At 36.2% G+C, this 27,496-nt stretch overlaps 1 protein-coding gene across 1 annotated transcript in view; it reads left to right on the top strand.

Annotated features, from left to right (window-relative positions):
- LOC111873284 (4-coumarate--CoA ligase 1) overlaps positions 1–25,101 on the top strand; it is a 25,817-nt gene extending 716 nt beyond the window's left edge. The window contains exons 2-10 of the mRNA XM_033755033.1: positions 913–1,029; positions 1,165–1,294; positions 4,392–4,599; positions 12,180–12,523; positions 14,914–15,078; positions 19,768–20,043; positions 21,414–21,641; positions 22,855–23,020; positions 24,847–25,101. Coding sequence (XP_033610924.1) covers positions 1,184–1,294; positions 4,392–4,599; positions 12,180–12,523; positions 14,914–15,078; positions 19,768–20,043; positions 21,414–21,641; positions 22,855–23,020; positions 24,847–24,968 — 1,620 coding nt within the window. The 5' untranslated portion in view covers positions 913–1,029; positions 1,165–1,183 and the 3' untranslated portion in view covers positions 24,969–25,101. The remainder of the gene's footprint in view (positions 1–912; positions 1,030–1,164; positions 1,295–4,391; positions 4,600–12,179; positions 12,524–14,913; positions 15,079–19,767; positions 20,044–21,413; positions 21,642–22,854; positions 23,021–24,846) is intronic.
- The last annotated feature ends 2,395 nt before the right edge of the window (positions 25,102–27,496 follow it).

The raw sequence follows: 27,496 nt of genomic DNA, 5'->3' as shown, positions 1-27,496 counted from the left end.
CAAAATAGATCAAACTGGTCGCGGTGCATGGGAAACCACCCTCTCTAAAATAACTAACTACTTCACTAAGATACTCTAATATATTACTTATATTTGTGTACAATATTCTTTTATATTTTAAATAAATGTCACATTGGAAGACTAAAGGATAGATGAGGAGGCACTGAAGAAATAGGGGGTGAGGGTGTTGATTAGATTAATCTGCCTTTGACTCGCTGAGAGATTATCGGCTTCATGGCGATAAATGCTAAGTATAATGCTCAATATTTGTCCGTTATGCTTTTAAGTAGGGAAATAAGAAATCTTACATGAAGGACGCTAGAAAATCTGTAATTATTTGGTCGAATTAACAGATTCAAACAAATATGGTCTTAATAAATATTACATTTAAATTCCCTTCAACTAAACTGATATTAATTTAGCACAGAAACTGCGTACTTTCTGGTGCAGTATAGTACAACTCACATAGCATGGAGATAACCAGTATTCTTCCATGGAATTTTTAGAACGCTGTCAGTCAGAGTGAAATTCTCTTGAAATGTAAACTTATATTACCAAATTTAGTCGAAATCAGTTAAGTAGTTTCTCAGATGAAACATACGAATAGGTGAACAGACCTCACTTCTCTTTGCGCTCATTTCATTCAAGTAATACATATAAGAACACATCTTTTCCAGAAAACGAAGCTCATATGATGGAAAACCAAGGTAACAGAATTTAAAGAGTTAGTTTGAAGGATGAATTTTTATTTTACTTTTCCTTAGCCACGAAATTTTACTGCCGCTCATAGTTGCCGGGCGGTCTAAGGCAATTTGTCTTCGTCGGCTCAACCACAGGGTTCGTGGGTTTGAATTTCACTCAGGGCACGGATGTCTGTCCGCATTTATTCTGTGTCTGTGTTATCCTGCTTAGGTAGCGGTCTTGCGACAGGGATGATCACGCGTTCAAGGAATCCTACCAACTGTCTATAAGATCCATAGTTCCAGATTCATTCTGACACGGAACAGGCCAGAGGTCCAAATACGAAAGGTAGAAGAAGAAGAAATATAACAAATGCGTGATTGAAATTTAGTATTTGTGCTCAGATTTATCTGTGATGTGTCAGTGAGTTTTTTTCCCATATGTAACATCGGAGTGTGAGAGAAAGCCCTTCATTATTTTCAGCTAATTTACTGGGTACAGCATGTCATCTGCTGCTGTTTTGAAAGGACGTCCAATCGAATTGCTGCCACAGATTTCGATATGGGAATACATAGAAAGCAAAGTGAAGAACTACGGTTCGAAAGTTGCCCAGGTAAGTTTTATTATGTGTCATGATTCGCATAGATTTACTAACTAAATACAAAGGGCTGCATGGAAGAATAATGCAAAATAGTTAATTTCTAGTCACGCGAATATTTCAAACAGACGTCCAAAACAAGTCCTGAATATCTTGAAATGTCCTCTCGTCAGAGAGGGTACCCCACATTAACAAAACCGCAACTGTCTGACAGTAACAAAAATCCGGTCTTTGACTCAATTGAGGCTTTAGACCAAGAATTGACTGGCCGACTGACTGTTGGTCGTTATGTGACTTTGGGTTTGAGTGGTTTCAAACGTTGGGAAGCCTAGTTACTATAGGATTCTGACGATGGTGTATAACACACAGAGATATCGGGTTTTCGGACTTTATCCAGTGTTTAAGGCTAGCTCTTTCTAAGGGACCCAACAGAATAGGTATTTTTCCCCTCACCTGAGGACGGAAACAGATCCAGTTTCCGAAACGTCGTCTTTTTCTTAGTTATCTTAAAAAACAGGACGATGGATAAAGTCCGAAAATCCGATATCTCCGTTGGGAAGACTTCTTAATCTTTCCTGAAAAAACAGGTAACGATAATATAAAAGTAATTATCAAGTTTCACCTGCATATGTCCCTCTGATCGACTGCATCGTAATTTAATATTTTTTTCATTTCATTTTAAAAATTAAAAGTGGATTATATTTTATGTTTAAGAAGTATCACTGAAACCCGATGATATGATTTCACCAAATGCCTGATTAACAAATTGTAATAAAATATAAAAATAAATATAGTCATACTACAGACGTCAATCACATGATGTTACTCGTATGAAAGAATAACTGTAAGCTAAAATAAGATGTAGCAGTAATCACTGACCAAATATTTATGGCCTTCAGTTGATACAATTTTTTAACATCCCATCATGGGCCCTGCTGAATAATACGAAACCTGTTGCGGCCAGTTGAATCTGGTTACTTATTACTGCTCCATTAGAAGTCAGTGCAGCTCTACGAATTGTAAATCCTTCTTTGTCCAGATAACGAGTAAACCTTAAACTCCACTCCTAAGTTACCTGAATTGATCTTTGAAAATTTTGTTAAACGTTTGATATAACATTTGCGACTTCTTTTGTAATTTAAGGTTTTCCATGGGAATGTTTAGAGACATTCTATTCACACATTTTTCACATTTCCTGGTAACATTAAATTTGTTTCAAAATATATATTGTCCTTTTTTTTTTGAGGGTATCCGAATTCCTCATTCTGCATTACCGTTGCCCTGAATGGTCATTTAAGAAATCAGATGTTGGTCCTCTGTGTGACTCTGTCATATGTAAGAATTAATTCTGACACAACAGCAGCTGCACACCCTTCCCTATACAATCCCCCCCCCCCAAAAAAATTAACACCTAATGCCATGAGTGCAGTTAGGATTCTTTTCCAGAGTGACGTAACAAGTTTTCCAGTAGGGGTAACAAGAAAATTTCAGTACAAAGTTAAGTTTAACCCGTTTTACTAACCGTCTTACAGCAGGAGCTCTCAAATTCTGTGATATCACGAGCCCCTAAAATAATACATCAATTTATACAACGCCTCTTCTCCCTACCGATTCTTCGGCGGTCAGAGAAAAGTACAGTTCTACATATCGTTCCAGGGCCCCATCATACTGTACGAGGACCGCAGTTTTGCAACATGTCAACTTATAGTAGGCTACAAAATAATCCTGTACAGACTCAAAAATTGCGCGAAATACATATTTCTCCGAGTGCAGATGTATTTTCGGAAACTTTTAGTTGAATCTTGTTGATTTGTCAGAATTCTGCCTGAATTCAAATGTATACTAAGCAATTTTTAATAACTTTGTACCTCTAGATTTGGTAGCGAGCACTCAGGGAATCGAGACCCACAGCTTCAGGAACCATTCCCTAGAGTATTCAGGATGACGCGCGTGTGTGTGTGTGTGTGTGTATATATATATAACACTCACGCACTCACTCATGGAGCTGAGCTCTTTTTGTGAAACCGCTAATTGTGCAGCTACTCAAGAATTTCCCAACCCGAAGGTTCATTACTATGTTCACAAGAGCCCTCCAATCCATACCATTCCAACCTACCTCTCTAAGATCCATTTTGATATTGTCCACCCACCTATGCTTTGGTCTTTCCAGCGGTCTCTGTCCTTCTGGCTTTCCCATCAATATCCTATATACATTCATTTACTCCCCATTTGCGCTACATACCCTGCCCACCTCATTCTCCTTGATTTGATTCTAATTATACTTGGAGAAGAGTACAAGTTATGAAGCTGTTCATTATGCAATTTTCTCCAACCTCCTGTCACTTCATCTCTCTTTGGTCCAAATATATAGATATAATTAAAAATGCTTTAAAATGGTAATATTTGTTTCTCTTAAATTTATTTTCAAATATCCAGGATTGGGGGGGGGGGCAAATGCGTAGTCTGCCCATTGGTATCCATGCTTAATGCAATCATTCAATTTGTTGCATTTTCACCTGTTACCTTCTAACTAAAAATTTATTTGATCTACTAATAATGACCAATTCAGGTATGAAAAGAGTTCAGTAGTAATCTCATGAAAATTCATCATCACCATTGGCAAAACAGCACATTTAAGCCATAGCCTTCCTTAGTAGATTCTGTCAGAATTGTAGTGCATCCAATTTTCACTATTTTGGGTGCCACAAAAATAATTATTTTATAGAGCAAGGTTTCTGCCTAATGTCCAATCCCTAACCTGGAGGAACAGGTCTCTGTATTTATGCCCTCCAATGAAAGTATGACCAGTTCTAGCTCCAGGTACCAAGTTCCATTTTCATCACCTTCAATAATTGGAACATGCCTCAACATGGCACCCTCATGATATAAATGCTCATAAATTTCTCCTACATATGCTATACATGAAATCATGAACTGTGTATTAATAAACTATATTTTAAAAATAATACAGTTGTATTATATTGGACCAATTTTTGTAATGCATATTACTGATTTAAACAACAACTGTATATTTACATTGTGTATTTTATCTGTCTTGCATGTGGCATAATTTCATCTTACCTAATATAGTGTCAATTTCTTCTCTGTACAGGTGGATGCAGAAACTAAAAAAGAAATTACATTTGCAGAGATCCTCGACATGAGCAGGAAACTGAGTGAAGGGTTAATGGCTCAGGGGGTAACATATGGAGATGTGGTGGCTATCTGCAGTGAGAACAACCTCGAATACTGCTGGATTGTGTTGGGGGTTCTTCGGGCTCATGCATGCTGTGCTCTGCTCAGTCCAACATATACAACAAGTAGGTTCAAGTGTTATATTATGCAAATTTTACGTAGCTGCATGTTGGTTACTTGAAAGTTGAAGTGTGAATGAACACTACAGAATTTCAATTCATTTTATTCTGTTATTGCTACCAGCATGAAAAACTAGGGAATGCTGTATACTACATTCTTCATCATATGTATATGGTGGCCCTCATGCTACAGATCTGGGATTTTTAAACACAGAAATTCAACCAACTTAGATGCATAATCCCATTATACTAGTGAAGCTTCTGCAAGAAGGCCCATGAGTATTACAATTTCAGCTATTAAATTCATCACCGAACTTGATTAAATTCTTATGCTTCTTCTCTGTTTCATAGAGAAAGTGTAAAGATAACAAGGCTGATGAATGAAGTACAGCATAAGTGAAGAACACCCCTCTGAGAGTTCTAGCACTAGCTATGGATGACATATTACCACTGCATCAGTACTTACTGTATCCCTCCTATAAGAACATTAAGTGACTAATTTGCAATAAAATACTACCAGTTAAAGACTGCGTCATTTTATTCACAATATGCATGATCAATAAGGCTTGTAAATATAGCAGAGAAAATACAGAAATTTCAGCCAAAGAGAATCTATGTTATTAGGAACTGAAATATCATACCCTATGGCTTGACAAGTTAATCTGCAATGGTTACATGATCAGAGCCAAACAAATGGGGATAATTTGGACAATGTAAGGTGTGAAGCTAGTAGACATATTCGAAACATATAGAGGGAATACATGAAAAACAAAATTCACAAGCTTGCAACAAACAGTAAAAACAAGAAAAATTAGATATTTATATAGAGACAAAAATGAATTTAATAAGGAATGCAAAGTGTTCCGATGATGATATATAACACTTGGGATTATTGAATTTTATTTATGTTGTCCATTGTCCAGTATTCGAAACAACAGAAAAGAAAGCAACGTTTTTGAAACTGGATCTCCTATCCTCAGGTGAGGGGGTGAGAGGCACCTACTTTGTTTGGTCTGTTACAAAGAGCTTTCAGTCACTGGACAACCTATGCCACTATACCAAGATAGGTAACTGAATCTGTTTTGATCCCCACATGAGGGGGTGTGAGACACCTACTTTGTTGGGTCCCTTAAAAAGAGCTAACCTCAGACACTGGACACTGATTAAGGTTAGTTCTTTCTAACAGAGCTAATACAGTAGGTGTCTCATACCCCATCACCTGAGAATGGAGAAAGATCCGGTTTCTGAAATGTTGTGTTCTTTAGTGTAATGAGTTAGTTATGAGACGGTTGCCAGCCAGTGAGGATGTAAGCACAGAAGCAGAGGATGTTGTTGGGATGTGTTACCAGGCAATGATTATTGAAGACAAACTAAGAAGGCTTGGTGTGTGCAGTAGTGAGAAGTAGAGTGTGCGAATTACAAAGACTGCTATAATTACTTGTAGATAGGAGGGAAGTATTGCATAATGTTCTCACTGACTTTGGCATTCCCCTTGAAACTATTTTAGCTAATTAAAACGTGTTTAAATGAAACCTATAATTAACTCTGAATAAGTAAAAACTTGTCTGATACATTTCATCCTAGAAACAAAGGGATGCGTTTTTTATATTCCTTTTCAAATTTACTCTAGAATACATCATTATGAAGGTCCAAGAAAACAAAGTGGGAGTGAAATTGAGTGAGACATACCAGCTTCTGGTCTATGCTGATAATAGTAATTTACTGGGGGAAATCTTAATACCATAATTACAAACACCAGAGCCCAATGTCTAGAAGAAACAGTGTACAAAACTTGTACATGTTTATGTCTATCACCAGAATTCGCAGGATACAATCATAACGTAATGATAACAAATCGACCTCCTGAAAATGTGGCAGATGTAAGTACATATAACTGGAAATGCCACTGACAAGTCAAAATAGCATTTGTGAAAAAATTAAGAGCATTTTAATATCAATGAATACTTTATACCACTCAATTCTGAAATTGTTGTCTTTTCATATGCTATAAAACACATAAATATTTGAACACACAGAACTATATTTTTGTTTTGTATGGGTGTGAAACGTGTTCTTTTGCATTAGGGAGGAATATAGACTAAGGGTGTTTGAAAAGAGGATAGTGAGGAGAAAATTTGGACCTATGAGGGAGTGCCTATGTGGTCTACACTGTCACTTATGACTCACTGGTCATCCCTGACTCTTACTGGCAGTCAAGTAATACTGACTGCAACTGAGTGTTAAATTTCTGCTGTCCCTCAACAGCACAGTGATTCTTGGTTCTGAGCCCTGTGATAGCCTTGACCACACTTTATTCTCCGATGATTCTGAGAGCTTTCAGCTCTCTCCCTGAGTGAGTGCAACTGTTGTCAGCAACTCACTATACAGCATCGGGTCAGACCGAATAGAAAACACCACTTTCAACAGTTCCTTTATCATTGCGTGTTTATTCATTTTTTTTGGAAAATTGTTTATCGAGTCATTTCTAAGTTATGGCTGTCTTTGTCAGTCATCATGTCGCAACAAATACTGCTAGCAATATATTATTAGAATTAAGGAGATGGGTAGGCCTGTAGGATGCATTGGAGAAAAGAGAAGTGCATACAAACTTTGATAAGAAAACATGAAGCAAAGGGACCACTAGCAAGGCTTAGACATAAACAGGAGGATAATATTACAATTGATCTGCAAGAAACAGGTGCGACGGTGTAAAATAGATTCATCTGGTCCTTACAAACATGATAATGAACAACCAGATTTCATACGAGGGTGGAAATTTCCTGAGTAGTAAAGCAACTATCAGCTTCTTGAGAAAAATTCAGTTACATGGAGTCAGTAACAACTGATGGCAGTGTAGTGACTAGATCTCCCTTAAATTCATGACCGAAAGTTGGTCGCCCTAGTGTAGTCCATTAAAACTTCCTGTTATAAAAATGTATGTAACTACTGTCAGACAAAACATACATGTACATAACCCGTCACTGGACTACATATTCCTTTTCCTTAAAATTATATTTTATATTGATTTTATTATAATAAATATTTTCAAATATCATTAATAAGGCTTTCCATATCCTACCCTACACTCATTTATTTCTTTAGGAAGTCTGGTGTATGTAATATCAACTAGTAATCACTAATAGAGTATAGATTAAATGTTCCTTCTCTTAAATTTTGCATAAGTCTATGTACAAAATTATATGAGATTCATGAATTTTAATGCCTAAACTATAAGGCATACATCATAAGTAAGATGAATTGTTACATACTGTTACTGGCACTACATCTTTGTGCAGTTACCCCTTCTTCTTTAGTATGCAGTGATTAGAAGCACTGTGTGCACTATTTAATATTTCACTTTCTGTAATAAAACAATAACTTCTCCTTTCATCCTATTAGCAAGTACTGACTTTGAAATTCATATTACCCCTCGCTGGGCATTTCAGCCATAATGCATGTCCAATAGTAGTGGTAACTTAGGAAAAGAAATCAGGTATCTGATTCGACAATGAAGTTAAATACTTTCAAGTATTTTATCCCTATATTTCTTAAAAAATTCAAGGGCTTCAAAGAAAGATTTTACATGAGTCAGTTTACATTAATCCAACACTGACAACAGCCATGTTCATCATTTATTTGAAAAGTGCCCTGCACCATGCATATTATGAATTGATGTTTGGTATTTCCCAAAAAGCCAATCATGACAATGAGCACAATCCATATGCATACTGTGCTGCCTTATAAATGTATCCTGAAGTCACATATAGAAATCAGAAAAGGTAATTGCAGTCTACTAAATTCAGTGAATAATAAAGTACTAAGAATATTCCATCAGAATATAAGAGGATTGAGAAACAAAACAAATGAACTAATAAGCTCCATGAATTCAAATCTTCCACACATACTGTGCCTTACTGAACATCACATGAAACAGCTGGAATTAGAACATCTTCACTTAGAAAATTATAATTTAGGTGCTAGATACTGTAGGAAAACACTGGAGAAAGGAGGAGTGAGTATTTTTGTACACAAAAACCTAAAATTTACTAAAATAAATTTAGAAGATTATTGCAAAGACCAGGATCTGGAAGCATGTGCTCTAAAGTTAGACTCTCCTTTTTCAAATATTTGTATACTGACTTTATATAGAGCCCCATCTGGAAACTTCAATCACTTTTTAAATAGATTAGAAACCATCCTAAATGTACTGCATGGTTCAAAAGTTGAATTTATAATTTGTGGTGATATAAATATAAACTATCTCATCGACAGTAATAGGAAACTAAATTTAGACTCTTTGTTATCATCTTACAATCTCTCCAGTACTGTTAACTTTCCCACAAGAGTTCAAAATAATTCTAGTTCAGCGATAGATAATATATTCATTGATAACTCAAAATTAAGAGACTATACTGTAGGACCCTTTATAAATGGCTTATCCGATCATGATGCTCAACTCATAGAAATAAATAATATTGACTTTCAGCCCAGTAATCAACAATATAAAACAGTAAGGAAAATCAACAAGCATACGATGGCAGATTTTGTCACAAAATTAAGTAATGAATCGTGGGACAATGTATTTGACAGCAATAATATTGATTCTAAATTTAATTGCTTTCTGAACACATACTTGAGGATCTTTTATTCAAGCTTTCCCTTAAAAATAGTCAAAAATGAAAATAAAAACAAATCCACCTGGATAACAATTGGAATAAAAACTTCATGTAAACACAAAAGACAACTATATTTGGCCAGTAGGGACAGTAATGATCCAAGACTAAAAAGTCACTACAAAATGTACTGTAAAATTTTGTCAAAAGTCATTAAAGAAGCCAAACAGAATAACTATAACAGCCAAATTCTAAAATCAAACAATAAAATTAAAACCACCTGGGATATTGTGAAAGTTGAATCAGGAAAGAAATCTGTTAATGAAGACGTACAAAGTTTGAATATTGAAGGGAAGTCCACTAACAATCCACAAGCTATCGCAAGTGCATTTAATGAATATTTCCTTTCATTAGCTGAGAAAACATATTCCAATAATAATAATAATAATAATAATAATAATAATAATAATAATAATAATAATCCAATATACTATCTGTCTCGTGCCTTTAACAATTCATTTCCAAATATCAATCTCAAATTCTCAACAAGGAAGGAAATTGAAAACATTATTAAATCCCTTAAGCCCAAAAATTCACATGGATATGATGAAATCTCTACCAAATTACTTAAAGCAAGCTCTGTTTACATCAGTTCACCCTTGAATCATCTATGTAATAAATCTTTATCATCAGGTACTTTTCCTCAACGCTTAAAATACGCTGTAATGAAACCACTTTTTAAAAAAGGAGAGAGAAAATGCATCTCTAATTACAGACCAATATCCATATTGACTTCATTCTCAAAAGTCTTTGAAAAAGTTATGTATAATAGACTACTTGAACACTTAAATTCTAACAACATATTAGTCAAAGAGCAATTTGGATTTAGGAAAGACCTAACAACAGAAAAAGCAACCTATGAACTAACTAACGATATTTTAAGTGCTCTCAATGACAGATTAATTGTGGGAGGGATTTTCTGTGATCTAGCAAAAGCTTTCGATTGTGTTAATCATGATATCTTACTATCGAAATTAAATTTCTATGGAATAACTGGCAAAGCTAATGAATGGATCAAATCATACCTCAAAAACAGGTATCAAAGAGTTGAAATAAATAATAAAAACTCCAGTCATAATGCATTTTCAAACTGGGGAATTATAAAGCACGGTGTTCCACAAGGATCAATTTTAGGTCCCTTACTTTTTCTTCTCTACATAAATGATCTATCTAAAACCATCAACAATAAATCTAAACCAATTCTATATGCAGATGACACTAGTATAATATTTAAGAACTCTAAATTTGACAACTTTAAAAATGACATAAATATTGTATTTGAAGCCTTAAACAGATGGTTCGAAGCCAATTTACTCTCATTAAATTTTGATAAAACCCATTACATATCATTCACAACTAAAAACAACCACCAAATTGATCTGGACATCAGTTATGCCAACAAATTAATCTGTAAAGTACTTGATACAAAATTCCTTGGAATACATGTAGACAGTACACTGTCTTGGAAAATACATATTGAACAAATTATACCTAAATTAAATGCAGCTTGCTATGCGATGAGATCAATTAAGCCTTTTATGTCACAGGAAACATTGAAGATGGTTTACCATGCCTACTTTCATTCTATTATGAACTATGGATTAATATTTTGGGGGAACTCTTCACATAGTGTAATAATTTTTAAAATACAAAAGAATATAATTAGAATCATTACAGGATGTAGAAGTAGAGATTCATGTAGAGAATTATTTAAGAAATTAAAAATTCTACCTCTTCAATCGCAATACATATTATCGCTTCTCTTATTTGTTGTTTACAACAAAGATAAATTCAAATTAAATTCTGATGTCTATAACATGAATACTAGACAAAAATATAACTTCCACCTACCCTCATCAACTTTATCAGTATATCAAAAAGGAGTCTACTTTACTGGCATAAAAGTGTTCAACAATCTGCCACAAAGTATTAAAAACTTGGGCAATGATACTAAAAAGTTTAAATCAGAGTTAAAGAATTATCTACATGCTCATTCCTTCTACTCTTTAGATGAATACTTCAATGTAAATAGAGAATGATGTAAAATTAAGTTATATTAATTTTTAAGCTAAAATTGCCTGTACTTATGTATGTAACATTTTGACTTGTTCTGTATCCAAAGGTACTAACCTGCTTAGGATTTATAGAATGTAAATAAATTCAATTCAATTCAATTCAATTCATAAAGATTCTTAACCCTCAGATATCAATGGAATTTCTTGACTAGCTGAGTAACAATTAATTTCTTAAGAAGGGCTCTATCTCATGAAGTTAGTTAATTATAATGAATAGTTTATACACATACTTTGAATAACCAGTCAACCTCCATCACACTACTACATAATTGTAGAAAGTAAAAAGTAACAGTAAAGGTATCCCTGTAACAGGCTGTGGAGGCCCATAGGGTTGTGAGATGTTGAGGTTCCCGCATTTTATAGACAATTGGCTCATAGATGGCAGTAAGGTTGTCAGCCTTATACATCAGCTGCTCTTTACCCTCAAGAATATTCCTGGTACTCCTTTCCGTTAGAGGCTGAGTGGACCCCAGGGCCATAGTGCAGCTGGAAGGATTAGGTAAATTGAAAAAATCCACCTCATCAGGATTTGACCCCACAACCTTCCAGCTTGTAGCATAGTTGCCTCAACCAACTATGATACCATACAGAAGCAAAAGGGAATCAGTAAGGACCCTACACTGATCATGTTAATACGAGGAAGAGGAAGAGACATTAGGAGTAGTATACGCCTAATGTCTCTTCCTCAAGACAAATGGAAACATAACTTTTATTTTTTTGTCTATGTCTTATAAATGTATTTAAGTTTATTAAGTTATGATATGAATTTCTGGGCAATATTAACACGCATTCTGTGTTTAATATTGCAGTTTTTATTCTTTGAATTGTGCCATTCCAGGAGAATGGGAACATGCCTTATCAGTCTCCCAGCCTAAATTGGTAATGTGCTCAATATCTGTATGTGAGACAAAACTGGAGCAATATTTGGAGTCAAGGAGCGTGAAACAAGTGTTTGTCTGGGATTCAAAGGGCAAATCACTCCCAAAGTACACAGTGCCCTTGGAAGAGATTTTAGACTCAACATTCATAAGTCCAGGGTTGAAGAAAGAACAAGGAAATGCTTGCAATGGAAATATGTTCAATGTTACTTATGATTCAGAAGAGAAACTTGAAGCCCATGTAAAAGAGACTAAAGATTTACCAGCTTTTATATTGAGCTCAAGTGGATCTACANCAGAGCGGGTGTGGACGCTATGGAGAAGACAAAAATTCTGTCACTGCCCGGAATAAAACCCCGACTCCTAGGTCGTCCATTCCATAGACTAGTCGCTGTACAACTGAGCCATTGCGGCTCCTATATTATTATTATTATTATCATTTATTATAATTTGTCATACTATTTCTGTATTATTATATTCTTATTACTATTTAGTATTAGTATTAATATTAATCTTTGACTTGTCCCATATCATGTATAATGATTCATGGATGAAATAAAATTGAATTGAATTGTTCACCCTGTCTGGAGGATGAGATGCCAAATGAGCAGGAGCACCACAGTGTTTGGATATTTACCTACTTTTTGATTTTCTGTCTTACTTAAGATTGCACATTCATCTTCACCAGATATTTAGCACTGAATGAGAAATAATGTGATGAGTTGCAGAGGATGAGGAAAGAAGCACTTACGGTTTGCTTCAAGGTACTCTCTCACCCTTTACCTGGAGTGACAGGGAAAACCCAGAAACCTCTGACTGGTATCCTGGTCAAAATTTGAAATGGATACTTCCTGCATTTAACCACTACACAGTGCTTGGCAACTTGCACTGGGGAGGTGACTGTTTCAGTCTTGTGTAGAGTTTAGAATCCTGATAGGATTCTTCTGTTTCTTCAATCTCTTCAGACATGTCAGAATAGGACCATCTAATAATGTGTCATGACTCACCTTCCTCATCCTTACTGTCCCATCACCCAACTCAAAGAGCTCTGGCTGAGATTTGGCTGTCAGTTAAAAATCACTGAATTTTATTACACACTCAATTTCACAATTTTCATACATATTTTCCCATAGCTTGAATAGACTAATTGCCTGTGCAGGGACTCACCATAGCATAAATGTTGACTAAAAATGGATAAATTGAAAATGGACATGTCTGGATGATTAAATAAGTTACATTTAGTCTCCCATTAGTTGTTCTGTTTCTTTCATTTTATATATGTTGAAGGAATTTTGGTGGATACAAAACAGGTACAATGCTTCACTTTGTACTTTTACACAAACAATGGATTCTGAATTAGTTTCTGTATCTCCAAGTCAGAACAGTAATACAAAAACAAAAAAATACAAGTGAAATATATCTGCTGCCTCCTTAAAAGCATGGGACACAACTTTAATAATAATACAACAATATTTCATCTACTGTGTATATGTGAGGACAGTACACAAATTTAATTAATTTTGCTTTAATTTGTACTTTAAAATCATTAATTGTTCTAAATTTATATTGGAATAATGGGCAGTGTCCCTCAAGTGGTTTCATGTAACTCAGAATTGTTTGAAAAATGTACGACGGTTGTACTGAAAGTCATGAGCAACAATTTTTTGTAAAGTAACATGCTTTATTATTGACAAATCAATACACCACCTCAATCTACAGACCTTTCTTTACTTCTCCACATAATCGCCACTTCTTTGTACACATTTCTTCCAGCGTTCTGGGAGTTTGAAAATTCCGTTCCAGCCATCCGAAGACACTGACACACTGCTTTCTGAATTGCCTCCCTTGTCTCAAAAGGTTGTCCACACAGCTGCTCCTTCACAAATCTGAAAAGATGGTAGTCGGAGGGTGCCAGATCAGGGCTACAGGAGGGGTGTGGAAGAACTTCCAACCCCATCTTTGCAATTGCTTCCAATGTGACCTTTGTGGTCTTCAGTCCATAACCGCAGGACCCAACGAGCACAAACTTTCCTATAGCCCAAGCTTTCAATCATCTCCTGTATTGCATTGTGCCCTATTCCAAGTTTTTGGGCTATTGTGTCCACAGTCACACTCCTGTCATCTTGAATGATCTCATCCACTCTTTCCTTGTTGCGTTCAGTTGAGGCTGTTCGAGGACGACCGCTTTGAGGCTCATCTTCGATGCTGGTGTTCCCATCTTTAAAATGTTTCACCCATCTTCGAACACTGTTCGCACCCATGCACACACTTCCATAAGCACACTGAATTCAGAAAGCAGTGCATCAGTGTCTTCGGATGGATGGAACGGAATTTTACAGAAGGGGAATTTTCAAAATCCCAGAATGCTGGGAGAAATGTGTACAAAGGAGTGACGATTATGTGGAAAAATAAAGAAAGGTCTGTAGATTGAGGTGGTGTATTTGGTTTGTCAATAAGAAAGCATGTTACTTTACAAAAAATTGTTGCTCACGACTTTCAGTACGACATATGCACTTATTCTTGTTGTATTTGAGGTTCTTTGAGTAGTGCTATGAAGAGTATAATCTTGTGGGTTATAACACCATAGAGGTTTGACAGAAGTACACTGACGATTCTCTGAACCATCAGAGGATATTTCTAAAATATAAGGCGTTACAATCCAGAAGATCATGTTAATACACTCTTATACATTTTAGTGGAGACTATACCAGCTATGATGAGACTGCACTAGGAGTGCCTCCCTTCTGTCATGCATATGGTCTGCTGCTGGTACTTATGTGTATGTGTGAAGGAACTCGTGTCGTCGTGGTGTGTAAGTTTAAGCCAGATCCCTTCATACAATCCATCAAAGAACATAAGGTATGTTAAAATATACATTTTTCACTTAATTTTGTAGAGAGAAACTGCTATTGCAATTCTCTAAATTTAATTTCTCTGTAGATTTCACTTTGTACTCAAACTTCAATTATCAAAAAGAGAAATACAAATTTAATGCAGAACAAGATATATCACAAAATGTTTAGACTTGCACATGCGTATTTTGGGTTTTGTGACTGTCAGCATGTCAGTATTTCTCAATCAACAGTCTATGGGCTCTGCTAGTCAATACATTGGTTTAATCAGATCACTTAATATTACATATAGAGAGTGTTAAAGAAATGGGTTATGGGCTTCAAATCGGTATAGTACTCGCTCAAATGAGTAAAAAATTCTAAGTCAACATACATCCAGAAACTGATGCCTGCTGAGATATGGGCACTGAGCATGTGATTTCTACAACAGATGCCATATGTGGTTCCTACGCATTTCAACACAACTTTCAGCTCTTTGTTGCACAGAGTTTCACACTCTATTGAAAATTTTTGGCTACATTTAAATATCCTAATAGGTAAGTCCTTCAAGTCATTGATCAGTGCTGCAGACACCAAAGTTTTTAGGTGTACCCAAAGCCAAAAATCCAGAAGTTTAAGGTGAAGGGATTGTATATTACAGTTGAATTGGCCTCTGCGTCCTATACACAGTTCACTGAAAGTCTTGTTCAGGTTCTGTCTGACAATGTACAGCAAATGAGGTGATGCCCCATCATAAATGTACCATATGTGCTGTCAGTGAAGAAGAGGCACATGTTCCTGGAGTACTGGTAAATCATTCACCAAAAATTAAATACACTGCATTGCTAGGTAAGACAACTTGTCCTAAGATTTGATTGCTTAAGTTGCCCAGCAAGACACTGATGGAAAATTGATGTTCATGTACTGTTGCTACAGTGGAGTGGGTATTTGTCATCCATCAAGAAATGGGTACTATAAAAGTGCACCATAAGATCCCTAATGAATCCTGCCTCATCACTAAATGGGTGTTAGCTACAAACCCCATGTTTACAATGCAGTTTGTGAGAAGCCACTGGCAAAACGCCACTCTTGCACAATGGTCATAAGGGGTGAGGGTTGGTGCTCACTGGATGTGGTATGATTAAATTGATTGTTCACAGAGAATTTCCCAGACAAGGGGAACACAGATATCTTCAGCAGCTGCAGGTGTTAACAACAAAATGATTCTGGGATATTCATCCATTCTTCACAATATGCAAACTTCCAAATTGAGAATTTGAATTGATTGGGGGCTTCTGTTATTCAACACCCATGGAGCAGAACAACCCAGATTCACTCAGTTTCTGGTGAAGTTTGTGAATAATTTGTGATGGGATTCTGCTCTGTGTACAGGAAATATGCTTCCCAATTGGCATGACCATACACAAAATGCATATCTGCAATTTTTTAAGAAAAGTAATAAGATTCCATTACAAAACCACTAAAAGTGTTTGAAGTCCAATGAGTATCACAATACTAACTACCAGTGTTCTCCTTAGTAGTATACAAGTAGTGCATCAATGGAGTTTACTGAGATAGTCACAACATATGCAAGGGAAATGTAATTAAAGGTATATGAGGCACACTGACCCTTTATTGTACACTGCAGTGTTACCCCAGTACCAATAAAATGCAAAACTCGCCCATACCTCAGCAGCCATTAATTTCTGGATGTACACATATGTTGACAGGGAATTTTTTATGCATTTAAGGACTATGTCCCCTTGAAGCCTGTAATAATTTTTTAACACTCTGTATATATCATCACAACCAGGAAAGTCACTACTTCATAACTCATCACATTTTACTGTTATCAACTAAAATGGGGTTCTGTTCCCTTCTTTCCATTATATGGTACGTACTGTGGAATGATTGCTGAGGATGAAAACATGGAATTTTTTAGTTAGTTGCTGTATCTCTTGTATATGGAAAAGCCGAGCTATATTAAAATCTCCATAACCTTTGATGGTATAAGATCTAAGAGGTTCAGAGATAGGGACTATATTGATTGTGCCCAACTGAGCTGGCTTTTACCTGAAGACAGAGACAAAACCCAATCTCCGAAATACATTTTAAATAAAAACAGGATGATGTATAGAGTCCAAAAACTCAATAATTTCCTTGGAAGATGTGTTTGGAAATTTACTTCATATAAGCCTACGCACAGATTTTAATTACAAATGATGAGTATGGGAGAGTGCAATGTCTTTACAGTTATATAAATAAATATTTATATTTATAAATATATATTTTAATTATTTTAATATGAAGACAAGGCATACAGTGAACTAGTTTAATGTTAATCGAATAAGCACCTGAAGATGGCACTTTTGTGCCGAAACATGTAGTGCGGGAGAAAGGAGGTAGATAAGTGTATGCACTAAAAGACGGTGAAATAAATCATGGTCTTTACAGTTATTGTATCAAATGAGGACATTAATTTGTATATTGCAAATAAATATGTTCAGACATGTTAGTAATAGTTACATTAGTAGACAGTTATTTGATGGGAATATCATGATTAGACAAGTGACTATTAGGTGCTCAAGGATTATGATCCATGGTATTTAGGTAGCTGGATTATGACTGGCATTCTACAGTGCATGAGAGGAAGATGCTGATCCTCAGACAACATACTGTTGTTTTACTAGTCTGTATGTCAGAAGACATTGATAAACATTGAAACATTTTACGCTGTGGACAATTAGATTATAAACAGAGTGATTGTGACTTATTTTCAAGACTGTCTGAGTCTGTGTAAACTATACTGCCCTGAAAGTCTGAATCAGTTATGTCTAACTTAAACCACTGCCATAATGGACCTATTTTCATTATCTTGAATCACAATTCTGTAATGACAGAAACATACATGCATCATGTGCCTCAAAATAAAAGAAAAGAAAAAAGTTAATGGAATGATATCTTGTGACAGAGGAAAACATGAAAATGGATCTGAAATGATGAATTTGGCAAGCTTGGCAATTCCAGGTGACTTTCAATAGATTTCTTCCAAGGATACTGCAACATTTGGAAGTATACTCAACTCTCGATTATCTGGGATAATGGTAGGGATGGAAATCACGATTAATCGGAAACCCGGTTAAGACAAATTTTATTCAAAGCAGTACTGCAATACTGTACTTGTACCTTCATAATACAGTGCGTACAATCAAGTGCGCGCCGCGGCTGCAATTTGCCGTGAGTCATACCACCGCAGAACGGATGCAGTCGCGGGGAGTGTTGCAACTCCTCCCCGCGACTGCATCCGTTCTGCGGTGGTATGACTCACGGCAAATTGCAGCCGCGGCGCGCACTTGATTGTACGCACTGTACTATAGGCCTATGTGTATTTAAATTTATTGAACCTCATTTTTATGTCATCTCATGGCCTATTTAACTGTTTTTACATTACACTGAAGCATGAATTAGTAATTTCAATCACAGTGTTCAACAACATCCAACACTGTTTACAAATATTCACACTTAACACTTAACAAAATTTAATGTTTTCATTTGCTTTTTCGCAGCATTTTCCTTTTTATGGATATCCGTACAAAGCCAACGTAATATTAGCTTGTCACTTAATAAACTGTTCTCTTCACTCTCAAGATAGTCTAGTAAGGATTCCAAATGATTAAGAGCAGCACCATGTGATATTTTCTTACTACCAGCACTGTCCACCTCTTCCTCATTCTCACTTTCTTCCCGCTCTTCTGGCTGCACCCCCACTGAACTTACGATTTTGTCACTGCTTAACATTTCGAAGCCCGGCTCACACGAGTTTCTGTTGAATACTTAACACAATATGCTAACGCACTTGAAGATCAATACAAAGAGACTAACTGGGGCGGTGTATCTGTCCTTGAAATTTTCCACAAATCCTTGCATTCTTTCACCCTTATCCTAGAACAATGTGTTAGCATAACGCGAGCAAAAAATGCAGAGCTCGGTTCACACTAGTGCGAATATAGTGTTACAACTCACCATTTGAAACAAAAGTGAATGAATATTAAACAACATATAAGCCTCAAAAAAGCCCCGGTTAAGCCGTAAACCAGTTTATCTGCCCCCAGATAATCGAGAGTTGAGTGTAATTTGTTTGTATCCAGTGGAAGCTTTATTATTATGGTTCCAAATAAAATGTTTGTATGTAAAGGTAATTTCTTTATTGTGTTTAAGTGTAACTTGTATTTGTCTACNTTGATATTTGGTGAACAGTAGAAACCAGCAACAGAGGACGCGGAAGAGCAGCAATACCTTCAAAAGTGAAAGTGCAGCCAGTATGATAAGTTGAACTTTAATTCAGGAACTTTTTAACCAGTGGTAATAATATAATTAGTTAAAGTGAACTATATATATATTTTTTAAATTTTAACTTTTAACATTTGGAATAGTATTTTTAACTTATATTTTATAAGAAGAACTTAACATAGATTATTGAGCGTGGACCTGAACAGGATACAGGATCAAAATAAGTGGAAAAACGAATGTGATTGCGTGTGATTGTGCAACTGTATTCGTACACATGAGGATGACCTCTTGAGGTCGAAACATGTAGTGTAACAATAATAAAAACGTGTTGTGTGGTCGGTAAAAATTAACTCTAATATTGATTAAATACACAACAGGATGCAAGAAACAATTAAAGTTACAGACATCTTTATTATTGAACTTGCAGGTAACTTGTTTGTATTTAGTGGCATCTTTGCTAGTATTTCTCATGAAGAGGGATGTGTTGGATAAACCTGAGTGCAGCTCTGTGCGTCACATCTGGACAGGTGCCGCACCTTTAAGTGTCAAACTTCAACAGCTGGTGCTTGAGAAACTAGCTGGGAGTGCTGTACTTCATCATTCATATGGGCTAACAGAAACAACATTTACAATGTTCACCTGCACAGTCGATAACTGCAGGCTAGGAACGCCAGGAAAAGTCACACCAGGAATGGAATGCAAGGTACCATACATGTAAGGTCATTCAAAATGAAGTAAGCACCTAAAAAATTCATAGAAATTAAATTATCCATATTCATAAAGACTGATAGAGGACATCTCCAGGTCTCTTACAAACTTCACACAAACTGATGGTCCTCACAAGCTACATAGCAGATGTCAATCGTACATTCCAGACTGGTGACCAGCATGTCTTTGGTAACTGACATTATTGTTTCAGCAATCCTTTGCTTCAGATCCACGAAGTCTGACAGCAGTGGTGGTACAAATATTGTATGGTTTGTGAAACTTCACAGAAACAAGTTGTATTGTGACACACCTTATGGGCTGCACAAGCAGACATGAAGCATGGAATTGCAACAAATACAGACATCAAAAACTGGTCACTGTGGAGGGGTCGACCCCCTCCAAAACGAAAAAAGGGAAACGACCCATATGGGAGGAACCAGTAACGCAGAAGAACCAGCCTCCCTAGCAAGAATGAATGAGGAAAGAATGTGAGACAATGGGACCAACAAATCCTGGACCTTGGAAGTGCTCAGGGCGAGCACTCTGGAAGAAAGGGGGCGGATGGAAGAAGTCAAACATCAAAACACCACAGGAAGGACAGAGATACTGTTACGAAGATGAACACCTTAGGAAACGAAACCAAGGAAGTACCATTAGGCTGTTCGGGGATGAACAACCTTTAGAAGGGAGCAATGTGACGCGTTACCTTATGTCCTTCACCGTGACAACCGCTATAATTGGAACGGACACTTCCACGACAATGAATACATGGTAATTGTGGAGTTCCTGCAGCAACAAAGCTTAGCAATAAACTGTCGTTGAGTAACAATGGATGAGACAAGACACGTTACTGGTGTAATCTATAAGGAACGTTCCTGAAGCAAGGGATTGCCGAATACGTGAGATCGAACCTTGGCGAGGGGTGTCCTCTATTGAGTCCGCGTGCACCTTATACAAAGGGCCTGGCCTCGAGCGGAAATGGAATACTGAAGATTAGAATATTGAGTATTGAGAACGAGACAATCTTGGGATAGCCACCGCCAGAGACAGTTGAGATCCAACCACGGCCAAGGATAGTTGAGACATCGCATTGGGCCAGAAGTCAAGTGATATTGCAAGTGGTAATAATTGTAAGGTGTGTAAGAGTGAGTGTCCGATAAAGATTCGCTATATCCAAGACTCACGTAAAATTATTTGTCGTGTAACATACCCAACATGTGACAATACATATGTGTATGTAATAACTGATCTGAATGCATCAGAATACATTAAATACCAATGAATGTGGCATAGTGTTACAGTTCACAGCCAACAGCCATTACTATGAAATAACTAGAGTGATCTTCCTTTCTCATTTGTTGGTAGGTTGTTGATGTGAAGACAGGAAAAATGATTGGCCCCAACTGCAGAGGTGAGCTTTGTTTCCGGGGTCCACTTCTTATGAAGGGATATATGATGAATGTTGTGGAAACCAGCAAAGCAATTGATACGGATGGTTGGTTTCATTCAGGTGATTTGGGATATTATAATCAAGATGGATATTTCTACATTGTTGATCGACTGAAGGAGTTGATAAAATATCAAGGATACCAGGTATCTGATGTTACAGTTTCCACCTTTGTCACAAAAAGGAACGAAAATTGTTCATGTATACTGTGATTTATGTTGGAAATGTGTTACTGGAAAACTGTGTTAACATATAAAAGCACAGAGTGAAAAAAACAAAATTTACACAAACTCCATGCTAAAATCATGGATCACATTTCTGAGAACATGATTTTCAATGACAGATTTGGCAACTGTGATCAGTTTCGGTTATTTAAAAGCAAACTGACATATAACAATATAAACAAAAAATTTAATATGGTCTTGATGGTATTCATGTCCATGGTGTGCTGGAGAGGTAAGATCCCCAGCAGAAGCACACCCTGATTCTTGATCAACTGTGGTTTCTTCTTGTAATTTAGTAGTTTTCAATTAATTTATCTGAGCCTTCCTCAGAAAACAAAAAAACCATGGAGGATGTAAATAGGGGATTTTCCTAACAGTGAAAAATGCATATACAAAATCCCATAAACTTAACATATTAAGGTACGCTTATATTTTGTATATGTGTATTTTGTACAGTGGACTAGATTTTTATGCTTACAACAGGAACTAACTTTACTGAGGAATTTGAACCTTTAATGCTCTGCCACGTTTAAAGGGTCATTCACATGACATGGAACAACAACGAGAAGAAACGGCCACCAATGTGCTAAGTGTTTGCTTCAGTATTCATAGTAACCTACAAAAGTTGGACTATTGCAGTCAGCTATAATCTGTTACCTATAGCTCTCTCTGTGACTGACAGGCGCTAAAATGTCAGAACATTCCTCTGAATTTTGCCAGCTAGGGTCTGTTGGTGATGTATGATATGAATATATTTGTTTGGAGAATACTGTTGGTCCTCTGATGATCCACTCCATGTCAATGTTGTCATGCATAATGTTCCCTTAATGCAAGAGAAGTCAGAAAAATTAAATTTCTGAGACACCTTTATTTATTAAAATGCAGTGTTTAAATTGTACATAAATAACTGATCTGAGAATGTCAGCTTACAAGTGAATTTAAATTTGTTTCATAAAGGATTAATTTTAAGCTCTATTCATGAGAGTTAATCTTGCAAAGTGATAATCGAAAATTAAAGTATTTCCTTATTCAGATGAAGTTTCATTGTGAACAGCTGTATTAAAAATGTTAATATCTTCTTAAAAATTCAAAATTTTGTGTTCAATGTGAAAATTTGGAACAATTTTGGTTGCAGGTATCACCCAGTGAACTTGAATCCATTCTTGTTGTGCATCCAGCTATTGAGGATGCTGCTGTTGTTGGTATTGAGGATGAAACATATGGAGAACTGCCAGGAGCATTCATAGTCAGAGAACCTGACTCTCATATTACAGAGGATGAAATAAAAGCCTATGTTGCTCGTAAGTATTAATTTTCTGAGACTACGGCAAGCTTTGTTTTTCTATTATTGTTGCCAAGATAACACACAAGAACTACTTCATTAGAACTGAAATAACATGATACCATGCACTTTGCAACACTTGCTGTACAGACTAGAGGCAGTTAGCAATGTTTATTATATTTAGAATTAAGTTTTGAGGAAAGTATTTAAAAAAACAGCAAACAACAGGAGGATGGAGAAACTGCACAATAAGGAGTACCATAAACTGTACACTTCACCAAATAGTATTAGGATGATCAATCGATCAGATTTTAAAACTATGGACAGAATTTATTTTTCTATATTTTAGACAGCAGATGAGAAGATGAAAGGTTCTGAACTCAATGATGGCAAGCATTACCTTAATTCAACTGGCTCTGAAGTTCCTCATAAACAAAATTTTATTTGCTTCAGTCATTGCCTAATATTTGAACTTTGCCACATTTTCAAAGGACCTTCTAGCTGTCATGATGTTATAATTCTGTCTTGCATTCTGGCGACAAAATATCAACATATATTTATTTTTCTGTGTTTACTTCTAGATCAACCTTCTTAATAGTAATTATTACAGCTGTGTTTTTCTTCATGGTGTTTATGACACCCCCAACATTTTTAAATGAAAGAAGACATCAGAGGCAAGCTGCTGCGTAAAAATATGTGATTAGAAGCATAAAGATGGTAATTTTAAATCAAACAGTACTGTAACATCATGAATACATAAGATGAAGAAGAAGGAACACTAAACAGTAAGAAATAACTGCAAAACTGTTTATTCTATGATTTCTTGGTTACAACACCTACAGACTGATATTGGGTACAATAATTTTTTAGGAATACACTGCTTCCATCTTCATATGAAGAATAAGTCATCAACCTTAACTCTTAACTGTAGAATTAATTTAATATTATATGCAATAATCTATTTAAATATCATGTATACTATAAATATAACTATAGATATATACCATTACATGACATATCAACCCACAGTAGGCAACAGCTCAGTATACACCTTTGAGTGAACATGCAGCAATAGGAACTGTGTCTCCGTGGACCACGCTACAGCTCGTTTCTAGGTAGTACAACGATTCAAACAAGAGAAGAGGATTTTTTTTGTGATCCATGCCATGCTGAGTGAAAGGCAATGGAGCTGTAAACATGCATCCCTAATGGAATAGGGTGTTTTCTGTGTGGTCCATGCTGCAGCTATATAACAAGAGTCTGTTTGTAGCTAGATTAGAGAATTAGACTCGGAGTTCAGAATCTGTAAGAGAATTGTTGTGTAAGAACCAGAGTCAAGAGAATGAGAATACAATGGAGAGTATGAGATTATAATTGAAACAGTCAAGTTTCAAGCAGCAGTGAGCCAGGATGTGAGCTTGGAAGCAGAGGAGTTGAACTGAGGTATCAGAATTATTGAGTGCAGGTTAGTTGTGACTTGAAAGTCAGTCTGGGAAGAGAAGACTTAACATGTGATTTGAGGACTTCATGTTTGCTGTAGTACAGTGATAACTTTGCAGAGGAATAGCTATTGTTGAGACATGTAACCAAGAAACGACTAGTGAAAGCAGACTTAGGAGGTGTATTGTGAGTTATTGTAAATTTTTGGTGATTAAGAGTGATCATAAAAGAAGGTGTTAACAAACCCAATCATTCAATCCAGACCCATTATTATTAGTCATGGAACTCCTTACACATGACAATATATGAGGAATATATGGTTACTGTAATCTGAAAGTTGCCAATTCGAGTACTCTGACTACAAGTTCTCATGGATATTCTGTCATAATTGTCTTCTAATTACAGGTCAGGTGTCACCATACAAAAGACTGAGTGGGGGAGTGTGGTTTGTTAACTTCATTCCAAAGACAACTACTGGCAAAATCAACAGAAGAGAACTGCGAAACTCAATTGACATGTTATCTTAGCTTCACATCTAGTTTTAATCATAACAGAGGCTCTTTCTTTGAAATTAACGTTTTGCTCAGATTTTATAAGGAATATTTCAAATGTAGGCTACAATATATATGCATAATTAAAATGTCTTTTAAAGAACACATACTACACTCATGTCACTCTTGATTTACAATCTCCATAATGATTCCTTAGTGTACAATGGCAAATATCAATGTTTTGCTTCTTTCTTCATCTTGTAAGGGGGTCAGTTCATGAACCCCACATTTTTGCAAAGAGGAAAGAGTACTATCGTGACTTTGAAGATCCAGAGGAAAGTTATGAGTCTGTTTCACTGCTGATCTCTTTATTTAAATATTCTTTGAGCCCCATTTTCATGGGTCAGGAAGCTGGATGAGACGTCATTCTCTTAGCACAACACTGTTTTTATGATTCACAAATATGGTCCAAACATGTGTTCATGACAAATATAAACTACTTCTCTGCTAGGATTACATGGTGCAGCAGTGTTACATTTTCCCAGGTCAAAAGTATTAAATAATCAGGTAGCGTTTTGTAGTTCTTGCAGTGTAGTTTTTAACTTGAGCTGATTTCAAAGAAAAATCTACGGTGAAATTTGTTTACAGCTCAACTGGAACAGCAGCCAGTTTATAGAACGGATGACTGAGGACCTGGGATTCAATTCCTAGAGGAGGCACAAAATTTCTCTTCTTTGCAGCATTCAGAAGAGTTCTAGAATCACTCAGCCTCCTACAAATGGGTATCAGAGGCTTTTTCTCCAAGAGGTAAAGTGACCAGGGCATGAAGCTGAGTAATTCCCTCCAGCTGGTGTCAAGTTTAAGAATTCATAAAAATTATTGTGACATGTCAACCCGTTGTTGGGCGACGGGATGTGAAACAAGTTACCACGAAGACAGACCCCTGATAAACAGTGGAACGAGGTTATGTAACCCACTTCTAAGTGGGTAAAAATTAACTCAAGGGAAGAAACCGATAAAGTGGTCCACAGCTTTAATGCCTCTATAGTTTTGGCATACAAGCTATCGACAAGTAAAATTACAATCTCAGACCTTAATACCTTGTCTGCAGGGTATGCTAAAACATAGGCAGAGGTTAAAAAACTGTGGCAAGAAACCTGGGATCCAGCACATAAAACGGCAGTTAACTGGGTACCCAAAACCACCTGACGAATGACCCCTAGGACACTTGAATGATGGGAAATAAAAGTAGGTAAGTGTGCAGCCAAACCTCAAGCTCTGTGGACTATTGCGTAACTGCTTATGAAACTGGATGGGCCAAAGGCACCAACTGCAGTTCATGGTCCTTTAGCAATAACATATCACCCAAATGAGAAAGCTAACGCGTTTACAGATTTTTTAGAAAAGCGTTTGACATATCATTTCCTGTGTGACGAAAACCGTGCACAACTGGTAATGACTTAAAGAGTCCAAGCTCTGCTCTGATCTTTATACACCACCTTGAGAAAAGTAAGAACCTGTGACACACATAATTTAGCAAATTCATTCAACTTGATAAAGGCTTGTGTTCTTGATTGTATACCGAACAAATGCCTTAGTAATCTTCCAAGACCACTGGTATATCTGACAATTATTAAATCACTGCCTTCGGCTGTCCCATTTTCCAAAATCTTGGAAGGCAGCAAAAGTTATAACATTACCGAAAACTGGTAAGGAACCAAATTCCCTCAGAATTTATGTCCGATTAGATTCTTTCCTGCAAAAATTATTCTGAAAATAATCCAAAGGGACATTGAAGAAAAAAGCCTGCTTAACGCAAGTCAGTTTGGTTTCCGTGCCCATCACAGCACAACATTTCAATGCTTGAGACCTATGGGCCACGTCACCTTTAATGTCAACAATAACATGTCCTCAATGCAGTATTGTTGGATATTTAAAAAACCTTTGAAAAATGTGGCATCTCAGCTTGCTATCTAAATTAATTAATTTAAAATACTGTCAGTCTAATCAAGCTAATTAGCTATTTTCTTTCTTGTAGAATATTCAGTCTCATTCAAAGGTGAAATATCTATCTGTATATAAGCAGGCCATCCCAGGTTCCATCTGGTCCTCTACATTGTATAGTATATATGCAAATGATACGCCCCAGACACCTGGTGTCCTTCTAGGTATTATTGCTGAAGACATCTATATCTATTCGACAGACTGGAAGGAGGACTATGTTTTCACATAGCTTCTGTGAGGTCTCAGTGCTATTGAGATGTGATGTGAAAGCTGTAACATAAAAATAAATGAAAAAAGCCTCAGGCCATCATCTTTTCTTACATACTTAGGCCCCCTGAGACTCATCTTACATTGGAATATCTAAATCATCTAAAACATTTCACCACTGTGCATTTCGGCGTGGCTACATCAGACTGACACTCACTCATCATTTCCTTAATTCTCTAATGTTTCCAACATTAAAAAGCACTGGGATTTATTTATAACATTGAAAATCACCCAAATTTCTCAATTGTCAAGAGCTCTTAAATATTAGAAATTATTTAGGTTTACAAATATTC

This window comes from Cryptotermes secundus, unplaced genomic scaffold (assembly GCF_002891405.2).
Source record: "Cryptotermes secundus unplaced genomic scaffold, Csec_1.0 scaffold131, whole genome shotgun sequence".
NCBI lineage: Eukaryota > Metazoa > Arthropoda > Insecta > Blattodea > Kalotermitidae > Cryptotermes > Cryptotermes secundus.
This window is presented reverse-complemented; position numbering and strand designations above follow the sequence as displayed.